General features: G+C 69.0%; 1 protein-coding gene across 1 annotated transcript in view; it reads left to right on the top strand.

The window, feature by feature from the left end:
- The window catches only part of EMIHUDRAFT_223963 (hypothetical protein), a gene marked incomplete at both ends in the record, with an annotated part of 12552 nt that extends 1325 nt beyond the window's left edge, over window positions 1-11227 (top strand). The window contains 20 exons of the mRNA XM_005791450.1: window positions 330-637; window positions 761-1024; window positions 1148-1408; window positions 1532-1786; window positions 1910-2161; window positions 2336-2938; window positions 3056-3310; window positions 3434-3688; window positions 3812-4063; window positions 4187-4444; window positions 4568-4802; window positions 4926-7961; window positions 8172-8480; window positions 8561-8761; window positions 9036-9666; window positions 9825-9853; window positions 9924-10042; window positions 10274-10475; window positions 10848-11145; window positions 11214-11227. Coding sequence (XP_005791507.1) covers window positions 330-637; window positions 761-1024; window positions 1148-1408; window positions 1532-1786; window positions 1910-2161; window positions 2336-2938; window positions 3056-3310; window positions 3434-3688; window positions 3812-4063; window positions 4187-4444; window positions 4568-4802; window positions 4926-7961; window positions 8172-8480; window positions 8561-8761; window positions 9036-9666; window positions 9825-9853; window positions 9924-10042; window positions 10274-10475; window positions 10848-11145; window positions 11214-11227 — 8037 coding nt within the window. The remainder of the gene's footprint in view (window positions 1-329; window positions 638-760; window positions 1025-1147; window positions 1409-1531; window positions 1787-1909; window positions 2162-2335; window positions 2939-3055; window positions 3311-3433; window positions 3689-3811; window positions 4064-4186; window positions 4445-4567; window positions 4803-4925; window positions 7962-8171; window positions 8481-8560; window positions 8762-9035; window positions 9667-9824; window positions 9854-9923; window positions 10043-10273; window positions 10476-10847; window positions 11146-11213) is intronic.
- Between the last annotated feature and the right edge of the window lie 44 nt (window positions 11228-11271).

Here is an 11271-nt window from a genome sequence, read left to right as displayed (position 1 = left end):
TGCTCCCCTCCTTGGGCATTTTGTCGCGCGAAGCGAACTACGAGTACGTGGTTGCCGTCATTACGACCGATCTTGTGGAGTCGCGCACGGCCCGCAGTGGTGCGACTGACGGCAATGACGGCGTGACTACGACCAACGCGACTCTCCTGAGGGAGGCCAGCGGCCGTTCAGGACGATTTTTCCTCCAATCCTCCGATGACGAGAGCCCCTGGGGGATCGTCTCTTCTCTCGTAGAGGCGAGCGGCAGCCTCCTCGATAGTATAGCCGTCCAGCCGCCCTCGCCGCCGCCGCCGTCGCTGCCGCCAGTCCCGCCCTACCCGCCAGCCCAGGCCCCCGCTCCGCCACCATCGCCCCCTCCGACTCCCTGCGTCCACGACGACAGCAAGTGCTCGAGCAGCGGCAACGACTGCTACACCTACAGCGAGTCTGAGGCGCAGACCTGCAGCGACGGCTACACCGCCAGCCCTCACCCCGACGACCCTCGGAGCGACGGCCGCTACACGTGCTACCCGCCTCACTGCCGCTGTGACGCGTCCAAGTGCTCGAGCCGCGACGGCGACGACTGTTTGGCTTTCCCAGGTCACGAGGCGCAGACGTGCCGTGACGGCTACTTGCCGATCGCGATCAATGACTGGCAGTACACTTGCTGCTTCGACTTTGACCGGCCACCGTCGCTGCCGCCAGTCCCGCCCTACCCGCCAGCCCTGGCCCCCGCTCCGCCGCCGGCGTCGCCACCGTCTCCCTGCGTCCACGACGACAGCAAGTGCTCGAGCGACGGCGACGACTGCTGGGCGGACCCGAACATGGAGGCGCAGACCTGCAGCGACGGCTACACCGCCAGCCCTCACCCCGACGAGCCTCGGAGCGACGGCCGCTACACCTGCTACCCGCCTCACTGCCGCTGCGACGCGTCCAAGTGCTCGAGCGGCTTTGACGACTGCTGGACGACTGCTGGCACGCCAGACGATGAGGAACAGACGTGCCGCGACGGCTACTTGCCGATCGCGACCAATGACTGGGGGCTGTACACCTGCTGCTTCGACTTTGACCAGCCGCCGTCGCTGCCGCCGCTGCCGCCGTTCCCGCCAGGCCTGGCCCCCTCTCCGCCACCATCGCCCCCGCCGTCTCCCTGCGTCCACGACGACAGCAAGTGCTCGAGCGGCGGCGACGACTGCTGGGCGGACCCGAACATGGAGGCGCAGACGTGCAGCGACGGCTACACCGCCAGCCCTCACCCGGACGACCCTCGGAACGAAGGTCGCTACACGTGCTACCCGCCTCACTGCCGCTGCGACGCGTCCAAGTGCTCGAGCGCCGGCGGCGGCGACTGCTACGCGGACGGCAGGCCAGACGGTGAGGCACAGACGTGCCGGGACGGCTACTTGCCGATCGCGATCCGCGACTCGCAGTACACCTGCTGCTTCGACTTCGACCAGCCGCCGTCGCTGCCGCCGCTCCCGCCGTTCCTGCCAGGCCAGGCGCCCGCTCCGCCACCACTGCCCCCGCCGTCTCGCTGCGTCCACGACGACAGCAAGTGCGTCGAGCCGACGTGCTGGGCGGACCCGAACATGGAGGCGCAGACCTGCAGCGACGGCTACACCGCCAGCCCTCACCCGGACGACCCTCGGAACGAAGGTCGCTACACGTGCTACCCGCCTCACTGCCGCTGCGACGCGTCCAAGTGCTCGAGCCGCGACGGCGACGACTGCCACGCGGACGGCACGCCATACGGTGAGGCGCAGACGTGCCGCGACGGCTACTTGCCGATTGCGATCCGCGACTCGCAGTACACCTGCTGCTTCGACTTCGACCAGCCGCCGTCGCTGCCGCCGCTCCCGCCGTTCCTGCCAGGCCAGGCGCCCGCTCCGCCACCATCGCCCCCGCCGTCTCCCTGCGTCCACGACGACAGCAAGTGCTCGAGCGGCGGCGGCTGCTGGGCGGACCCGAACTACGAGGCGCAGACCTGCAGCGACGGCTACACAACCAGCCCTCACCCCGACGACCCTCGGAACGAAGGTCGCTACACGTGCTACCCGCCTCACTGCCGCTGCGACGCGTCCAAGTGCTCTAGCCGCGACGGCGACGACTGCTACGCGAGTCCACCCGGTGAGGCGCAGACGTGCCGCGACGGCTACTTGCCGATCGCGATCCGCGACTCGCAGTACACCTGCTGCTTCGACTTTGATCAGCCGCCGTCGCTGCCGCCGCCGCCGCCGCTCCCGCCGTTCCAGCCAGGCCAGGCGCCCGCTCCGCCCCCTGAGTGTGCTGCTCGCGGCTACGAGTATGTCGGGTGCAACTGCGACCCGGCTTCTGAATGCTCGCCGTGGGGCTCGAGCTCGGGCGGCGACTGCTGCGGGGACGACGGCGGCTACTGCGGCAGCGAGTGGGTCTCGACGGACGCATCGACGTGGATTGATACTTGCACTGGGCTCGACTTCATCCGTGTCTCTCCAGGCTGCGGTGTGGAGGTGGCGACCGAGACCGGCGGCGGAGGAGAGACATTCACGTACGACTCCAGCGTGCTCGTGTGCGGGTACGAGTGCGAGCCTCGGCCAACGCCGGGCTGCGACAGAGTGCGCTCGCTGCGACTGTTTCCGCTCGCGCCGCCGCCACCGCCGCACCCGCCGTTCCAGCCGGGCCAGGCACCTGCTCCGCCCCCTCCGTCTCCCTGCGTCCACGACGACAGCAAGTGCGTCGAGCCGACGTGCTGGGCGGACCCGAACATGGAGGCGCAGACCTGCAGCGACGGCTACACCGCCAGCCCTCACCCGGACGAGCCTCGGAACGAAGGTCGCTACACGTGCTACCCGCCTCACTGCCGCTGCGACGCGTCCAAGTGCTCGAGCCGCGACGGCGACGACTGCTACGCGAGTCCACCCGGTGAGGCGCAGACGTGCCGCGACGGCTACTTGCCGATCGCGACCAATGCCGGGCACCAGTACACCTGCTGCTTCGACTTTGATCAGCCGCCGTCGCTGCCGCCGCTGCCGCCGTTCCCGCCTGGCCAGGCCCCCGCTCCGCCACCATCGCCCCCGCCCTGCGTCCACGACGACAGCAAGTGCTTGAGCGGCGGCAACGACTGCTGGGCGGACCCGAACATGGAGGCGCAGACCTGCAGCGACGGCTACACCGCCAGCCCTCACCCGGACGAGCCTCGGAACGAAGGTCGCTACACGTGCTACCCGCCTCACTGCCTCTGCGACGCGTCCAAGTGCTCGAGCCGCGACGGCGACGACTGCTACGCGAGTCCACCCGGTGAGGCGCAGACGTGCCGCGACGGCTACTTGCCGATCGCGATCCGCGACTCGCTGTACACCTGCTGCTTCGACTTTGACCAGCCGCCGTCGCTGCCGCCGCTCCCGCCGTTCCCGCCAGGCCAGGCCCCCGCTCCGCCACCATCGCCCCCGCCGTCTCCCTGCGTCCACGACGACAGCAAGTGCTCGAGCGGCGGCGACGACTGCTGGGCGGACCCGAACATGGAGGCGCAGACGTGCAGCGACGGCTACACCGCCAGCCCTCACCCGGACGACCCTCGGAACGAAGGTCGCTACACGTGCTACCCGCCTCACTGCCGCTGCGACGCGTCCAAGTGCTCGAGCCGCGACGGCGACGACTGCTACGCGAGTCCACCCGGTGAGGCGCAGACGTGCCGCGACGGCTACTTGCCGATCGCGATCCGCGGCTCGCAGTACACCTGCTGCTTCGACTTCGACCAACCGCCGTCGCTGCCGCCGCTCCCGCCGTTCCAGCCAGGCCAGGCGCCCGCTCCGCCACCACTGCACCCGCCGTCTCCCTGCGTCCACGACGACAGCAAGTGCGTCGAGCCGACGTGCTGGGCGGACCCGAACATGGAGGCGCAGACCTGCAGCGACGGCTACACCGCCAGCCCTCACCCGGACGACCCTCGGAACGAAGGTCGCTACACGTGCTACCCGCCTCACTGCCGCTGCGACGCGTCCAAGTGCTCGAGCTACGGCAACGACTGCTACGCGGACGGCACGCCAGACGGTGAGGCGCAGACGTGCCGCGACGGCTACTTGCCGATCGCGATCCGCGGCTCGCAGTACACCTGCTGCTTCGACTTCGACCAACCGCCGTCGCTGCCGCCGCTCCCGCCGTTCCAGCCAGGCCAGGCCCCCGCTCCGCCACCACTGCACCCGCCGTCTCCCTGCGTCCACGACGACAGCAAGTGCTTGAGCGGCGGCGATGACTGCTGGGCGGACCCGAACATGGAGGCGCAGACCTGCAGCGACGGCTACACCGCCAGCCCTCACCCGGACGAGCCTCGGAACGAAGGTCGCTACACGTGCTACCCGCCTCACTGCCGCTGCGACGCGTCCAAGTGCTCGAGCTACGGCAACGACTGCTACGCGGACGGCACGCCAGACGGTGAGGCGCAGACGTGCCGCGACGGCTACTTGCCGATTGCGATCCGCGACTGGCAGTACACCTGCTGCTTCGACTTTGATCAGCCGCCGTCGCTGCCGCCGCTCCCGCCGTTCCCGCCTGGCCAGGCCCCCGCTCCGCCACCATCGCCCCCGCCGTCTCCCTGCGTCCACGACGACAGCAAGTGCTCGAGCGGCGGCGACGACTGCTGGGCGGACCCGAACATGGAGGCGCAGACCTGCAGCGACGGCTACACCGCCAGCCCTCACCCGGACGAGCCTCGGAACGAAGGTCGCTACACGTGCTACCCGCCTCACTGCCGCTGCGACGCGTCCAAGTGCTCGAGCCGCGACGGCGACGACTGCTACGCGGACCTGAGGTACGAGGCGCAGACGTGCCGCGACGGCTACTTGCCGGTCGCGATCCGCGACTCGCAGTACACCTGCTGCTTCGACTTTGACCAGCCGCCGTCGCTGCCGCCGCCGCCGCCGCTGCCGCCGTTCCCGCCAGGCCAGGCCCCCGCTCCGCCCCCTCCTGAGTGTGCTGCTCGCGGCTACGAGTATGTCGGGTGCAACTGCGACCCGGCTTCTGAATGCTCGCCGTGGGGCTCGAGCTCAGGCGGCGACTGCTGCGGGGACGACGGCGGCTACTGCGGCAGCGAGTGGGTCTCGACGGACGCATCGACGTGGATTGATACTTGCACTGGGCTCGACTTCATCCGTGTCTCTCCAGGCTGCGGTGTGGAGGTGGCGACCGAGGCCGGCGGCGGAGGAGAGACATTCACGTACGACTCCAGCGTGCTCGTGTGCGGGTACGAGTGCGAGCCTCGGCCAACGCCGGGCTGCGACAGAGTGCGCTCGCTGCGCCTGTTTCCGCTCGCGCCGCCGCCACCGCCGCATCCGCCGTTCCAGCCGGGCCAGGCACCTGCTCCGCCCCCTCCGTCTCCCTGCGTCCACGACGACAGCAAGTGCTCGAGCAGCGGCAACGACTGCTACGTGAACCCGGACTACGAGGCGCAGACCTGCAGCGACGGCTACACCGCCAGCCCTCACCCCGACGACCCTCGGAACGAAGGTCGCTACACGTGCTACCCGCCTCACTGCCGCTGCGACGCGTCCAAGTGCTCGAGCCGCGACGGCGACGACTGCTACGCGGACGGCACGCCAGACGGCGAGGCGCAGACGTGCCGCGACGGCTACTTGGTCGTCCCTGTCAATGACGGGCAGTACACGTGCTGCTTCGACTTCGACCAGCCGCCGTCGTCGCCTTCGGCTCTCGAGTGCGACACGCTCGATTTTCAGATCTTCACGAACACCGACTGCAGCGGCTCGCCTGCCGTGACGTCGGCGATGTCCGACCGGACGTGCGTGGCGACTCCGGACTCGGTGCTGACGGGTCAGTATTTTGACGTCGACTTTACGCACTGGGGGATGCACGCCACCAGTGAGACGCTCGTCCACGCGTGCTCCGACAGCTCGATGGACAGTTGCGTGGATCAGTTCGATGGTGGCGAGCGCTGTTCCGACGTGCCATTTGAGACGTGCGTCGCGATAGACGAGGCCCGATCCACCGGCATCAAGATTACGTGTGCACCGGCCGTCGACTGCGCCGTGCCGAGTGAGGGCGTGTGCCTCGAATACGGCAGTGTCGACAGCGACTGCTGTGGCAACTCTGACGTGGTCGGCTGCGCGAGCGGCTACATCCTCTCCCTGCAGATCGCGATCGACGAGGGCGGCACGTGGGCGCGGCCCGCCGATGCGGGCTTCTATCCGCAGTGCGCAAGTGGAGGCCAGAAGATTGGCAACACGTGCTGCACACCAGATCCTTCGCCGCCGCCGCCGTCGCCCGCCGAGTGCTGCGCGGACGTGTGCCCGACGCGCTCGTACTGCGAGGCGGAGGGGATCGGCGGCGGCTACTGCAACTGCGGCGACTGCGGTGTGCCCTCGTGCGGCGACTGCGATTGCAACCATTACGGCGAGCAGTGCTGCGACTTTAGCGGCGGCTGCGATCCGACGTGCGGCGGCGAGCCGTCAATGTGCCGCGACAATTCGAACGACTGCTGCGCGAACGAGGCGATGGGCGAGGCTGCCGTGTGCGAGGCGGGCTATGTGCCGACTGTCCAGCCGCAGAGCTACGACGACTGTCCCAACTACACGTGCATGCCGGCGCCGCCGCCGTCGCCGACTTGTGTCGACGACCCCAAGGGCATCCTCGCTGCCGACGCGTACCTAAGCCCTGGCGGCACCACCTGCGCGGAGAAGATGGCGCAGGTTGGAGCGACGTGCGAGACCATCGACGAGGACTACAACGGCTACCGCGTCTCCTACGCGCAGCTCTGCCCAGCGACGTGCGGCACGTGCGCCTCGTACACCGAGCCAGAGTGCCACCGCCCAGAGGTGTGCTGCTGCGATCCGCCGCCGCCCTCGCCGCCGCTGCCTTTTGGCCTGTCGGCGGTCTCGCCGGACGCGCTCACCTTTTCCGAGGCGGTGGCCTGGTGCGCCGCGCAAGGGCTCACTCTCGCCATGCCGCGCACCGAGTCGGAGAATGAGGCCGTGTACGCTGCGTGCCAGTCGTACTACGCTTGCTGGCTCGACGCGCGCGAGAATGCGGCCGGGGATGGATGGGTGGACGGCGACGGCAACGCGCTGACGTACACGAACTGGGATGGCGGCGAGGGGTCGTGCCACTGCGGCGAGAATCGCATCTTCATCAACAGGGTTGGGACGGCCGAATGGCACGATGTGGGCGAGGGCGGCGACGGGCAGACACACGCCATTTGCCAGCAGCCGTCGGGTTCGATTTCGCCGTCGCCGCCGTCGTCGACTGTGTGCGACACGTCGCAGTGTGCAGAATACAGTCCGACGTCGCAGGACGACGACTGCTGCGCGCTCGATTCGGACATCTACTGCATGAACGGCTACACGCTCTCGCGCGTGATGCCGGGCACGCCTGGTGTGACGTGGCTCAATGGTCAGATGTCGGGCTGCGAAGGCTACGGCGGCAACACGTGCTGCTCGCCGCCAGAGAGTCTGGCACCGCCGCCATCGCCGAGCTCCTGCGCGAGAGGGTACACCGCGGTGTCCGGCGAAGGCTGCTCGAACTACATCCACATGGATGACGCCAGCACCTACGGCGTTCAGGGAGGATCCACGACCCTCGAGGAGTGCGCCGCGGCCGTGCAGGCTCTCAACGGGCAGGATGGCTGCGTGGGCGAGTACTTCTTCTTCGAGACGGACGGCTACTGCAACTGCCCAACGGACGCGTGTACGACAGGCTCGGAGAATAGCAACGCGGGCGGCTCGGGGCAGCTCTACCGCTTCAACAGCGATTGCGACTCGTCGCCGTCGTCACTGCAATACGTCGGATCGCCGCAGCAAGGCTACGCGGGCGCGATGGCGTACTGCGCGACGCTCGGCGGCACGCTTGCGTCAGCGACTGCGGAGTTGCAGGCGATGTACAGCACTTGGACGTCGGCAGAGATCTGGATCTTGGATAGCGGCTCTGGCGGATCGAGCTTGTACGACACTTGCCATGCTGGCGGGTGTCCATGCATCAATTGTGCATACGCATCAGAGGTGAAGTCGTTTGTCTGCGCGCTTAGCGGGGCGGTGCCGCCATCGTCGCTTCCGCCGTCGCCGCCTCCCTCCACGTCGCCCTCGCCGCCGCCTCCCTCCGCGTCGCCGTCGCCGCCGCCTCCCTCCGCGTCGCCGTCGCCGCCGCCGCCGCCGCCGTTCCAGCCAGGCCAGGCGCCCGCTCCGCCACCATCGACACCATCGTCATGTGAGGCGTGGGGCTACGGGGCGGAAAATGAGCTCAGCTGCTATGGCGGCATCTCAGGCATGGCGAGCAACCTGGAGCACGCGTGTTGGGCGGAGCTGGACACGCGGCCATCGTGCTGCGGCTACTGTGGGCCGTGGGCGGGCAGTGCCGACGGCACGCAGTGGGTGGAGACGTGCCACCACCTCGACATCATTCGAGTGACGCCCGGATGCTCGTATGAGCTGGAACGCTCGGACGGGCAGCGCTTCACGTTCCATCAGGACACGCGCGTCTGTGCCAACACCGTGGGGTGTGACAGCGTGCGCCGCATTCGGGTCTTCAGCGCAACCGCTGCGGCACCATCGCCGCCGCCGCCCTCGCTCCCGCCGCTGCTGCCGCCACACTCGGCCCCAAGCTTCACCACAATCGATGGAACGGCGCGCTCATACGATGGCTGCGCGACCCGGTGCGCATCTGCGGGCATGAGCCTCGCATGTATCACGTCCGCTTCGGAGATGGCGCTTGCGTGGGCCGCGGCCGGCGGCAGCGGTGCATACATTGGGCTCCGGCAGCCGTCCTCTCAGCAAGGCTCCAGTGGCTGGGCTTGGCCGACGGGGTGCGCCTCCACATACACCAGTTGGGGAGGTGGCCAGCCCGAGTCGAACAGCGAGCACTGCGTGGCCTTCGGCAATTGGGGAGGGCCATACAACTCGTGGCATGACGTGCCGTGCAGCGGCTCCTACCATTGCCTGTGCAGCAGCACGGCCCCGCGACCACCCTCGTCACCGCCACCACTGTCCCCGGCCCCGTCGCCGCCGTCGCCGCCGTCGCTGCCGCCGCTGCCGCCGTTCCAGCCAGGCCAGGCGCCCGCTCCGCCCCCCCCTCCTGAGTGTGTTGCTCGCGGCTACGAGTCGGTCGGGTGCAACTGCGACCCGGCTTCTGAATGCTCGCCATGGGGCTCAAGCTCGGGCGGCGACTGCTGCGGGGACGACGGCGGCTACTGCGGCAGCGAGTGGGTCTCGACGGACGCATCGACGTGGATTGATACTTGCACTGAGCTCGACTTCATCCGTGTCTCTCCAGGCTGCGGTGTGGAGGTGGCGACCGAGACCGGCGGCGGAGGAGAGACATTCACGTACGACTCCAGCGTGCTCGTGTGCGGGTACGAGTGCGAGCCTCGGCCAACGCCGGGCTGCGACAGAGTGCGCTCGCTGCGCCTGTTTCCGCTCGCGCCGCCGCCACCGCCGCACCCGCCGTTCCAGCCAGGCCAGGCACCTGCTCCGCCCCCGCCGTCTCCCTGCGTCCACGACGACAGCAAGTGCTCGAGCAGCGGCAACGACTGCTACGTGAACCCGGACTACGAGGCGCAGACCTGCAGCGACGGCTACACCGCCAGCCCTCACCCGGACGAGCCTCGCAGCGAGTGGCGCTACACGTGCTACCCGCCTCACTGCCGCTGCGACGCGTCCAAGTGCTCGAGCCGCGACGGCGACGACTGCCACGCGGACGGCAGGCCAGACGGTGAGGCACAGACGTGCCGGGACGGCTACTTGCCGATCGCGATCCGCGACTCGCAGTACACCTGCTGCTTCGACTTTGACCAGCCGCCGTCGCTGCCGCCGCTACCCCCATCACCGCCGGGCAAAGCCCCCGCTTCGCCACCGGCCACGTGCGGTCAGTCGGCAACGCAGGCCGATTGGACGGCGGTGTTCGCGGTGTGCCCTCGATGGGGCGAGTGGGCGCAGGCGCACTGCCCAACCGGCCCACCTTGCCCGGAGGACCCGACTGGGCTCGAGCTCTGCGACCTCTGCACCGAGTGGGCGACGGACTTGTGCGGTGAAACCGCGCTTGCGAAGGAGTGCCAATGGGCAGGATGCAGCGACTTCATGAGGGACTCGTGCGAGTCGCTGCAGCCGTCCCCGCCCTACTCCGCCCCGCCCCCACTGTCGCCGCCCCCGTCGCCTCCGCTGCCCGTCTTCTCCTACCACCCGGGCCCAAAGTCGTTCGATGGTGCGATTGAGGCATGCAAAGAGCTCGGCGGCCAGCTCGCGACGATTACCTCGCAAGCCGACCAGGACGCCGCTTTCGCTGTCGTCCCCTCCGGCACGCGCGCATACATCGGGCTAAGCGACCGCGAAGAAGAGGGCACGTTTGCGTGGGTCGACGGCAGCCCCGTCGACTACACCAACTGGGGCTCGGGCGAGCCCAACAGCTATGGCAGTACAAATGAGGACTGCGCCGGCTTCCACGTCTACTACACCGACGGCAAATGGAACGACTTTACCTGCGGAGGGATCGACAGCAACGACGGCAACGCGCCCATCGGCTATGTCTGCCAAGCGACACCGTTCCCATCGGCCTCGCCGTCGCCACCACCGCCCTTCACCTCGCCGTCGCCGCCGCCTCCCTCCGCCTCGCCGTCGCCACCGCCGCCGTCCGCCTCTCCCTCTCCGCCGCCCCCCTCGGCCTCGCCGTCGCCGCCGCCTCCCTCCGCGTCGCCCTCGCCGCCGCCTCCCTCCGCCTCGCCCTCGCCGCCGCCTCTTTCGCCGCCGCCGCCCTCCCCGCCGCCACCCTCGCCGCCTCCTTCGCCTCCGCCGCCCTCGCCGCCGCCGCCGGCCCCGCCGCCTCCTGCGTCGCCGCTAGGTGTCTCTGTGGCTACGGACGCTTCAACCCCAGACGGTGGAGCAGGACGCCGCCACCAGCGCGTCCTGCTCGACGCCAGCCAGATGACTGGCGACCCGGCGTCTACTCTGTACGACTACGCCGACAGCATCTCCCTCGACGCGCAGTTCCACCTCGTCGACACCATTTCCGGGACCGATCTCAATCAGACCAAAATCATCGACCTGTGCGAGAGCGCGGCGGCATCGGCGACGTGCGCCATCGGCGACGGCGCCACCATCTCCGAGCTCAAGCTGCTGCAGCTGCTCGACCGCACCGACACGATCCGCGGGGACCCTCTCCTTGACGCCTCCGAAATCGAGGGTGATGGCGCGGGAAGTGGCGTCACCGTCTCGCACGCCAACAAGGTGGAGATCGTTGCCCGTTCCGTCGCCATCTTGGAGGAGGGCCAGACGCTTGATGAGCTGGCCGCCAACGTGACCGCGGAGAGAGGCATCCAATATC

The sequence above is a fragment of the Emiliania huxleyi genome (assembly GCF_000372725.1).
Source record: "Emiliania huxleyi CCMP1516 unplaced genomic scaffold EMIHUscaffold_113, whole genome shotgun sequence".
Classification (NCBI taxonomy): Eukaryota; Haptophyta; order Isochrysidales; family Noelaerhabdaceae; genus Emiliania; species Emiliania huxleyi.
Note: the sequence above shows the minus strand (reverse complement) of the source record. Positions and strands in the feature narration are given on the sequence as shown.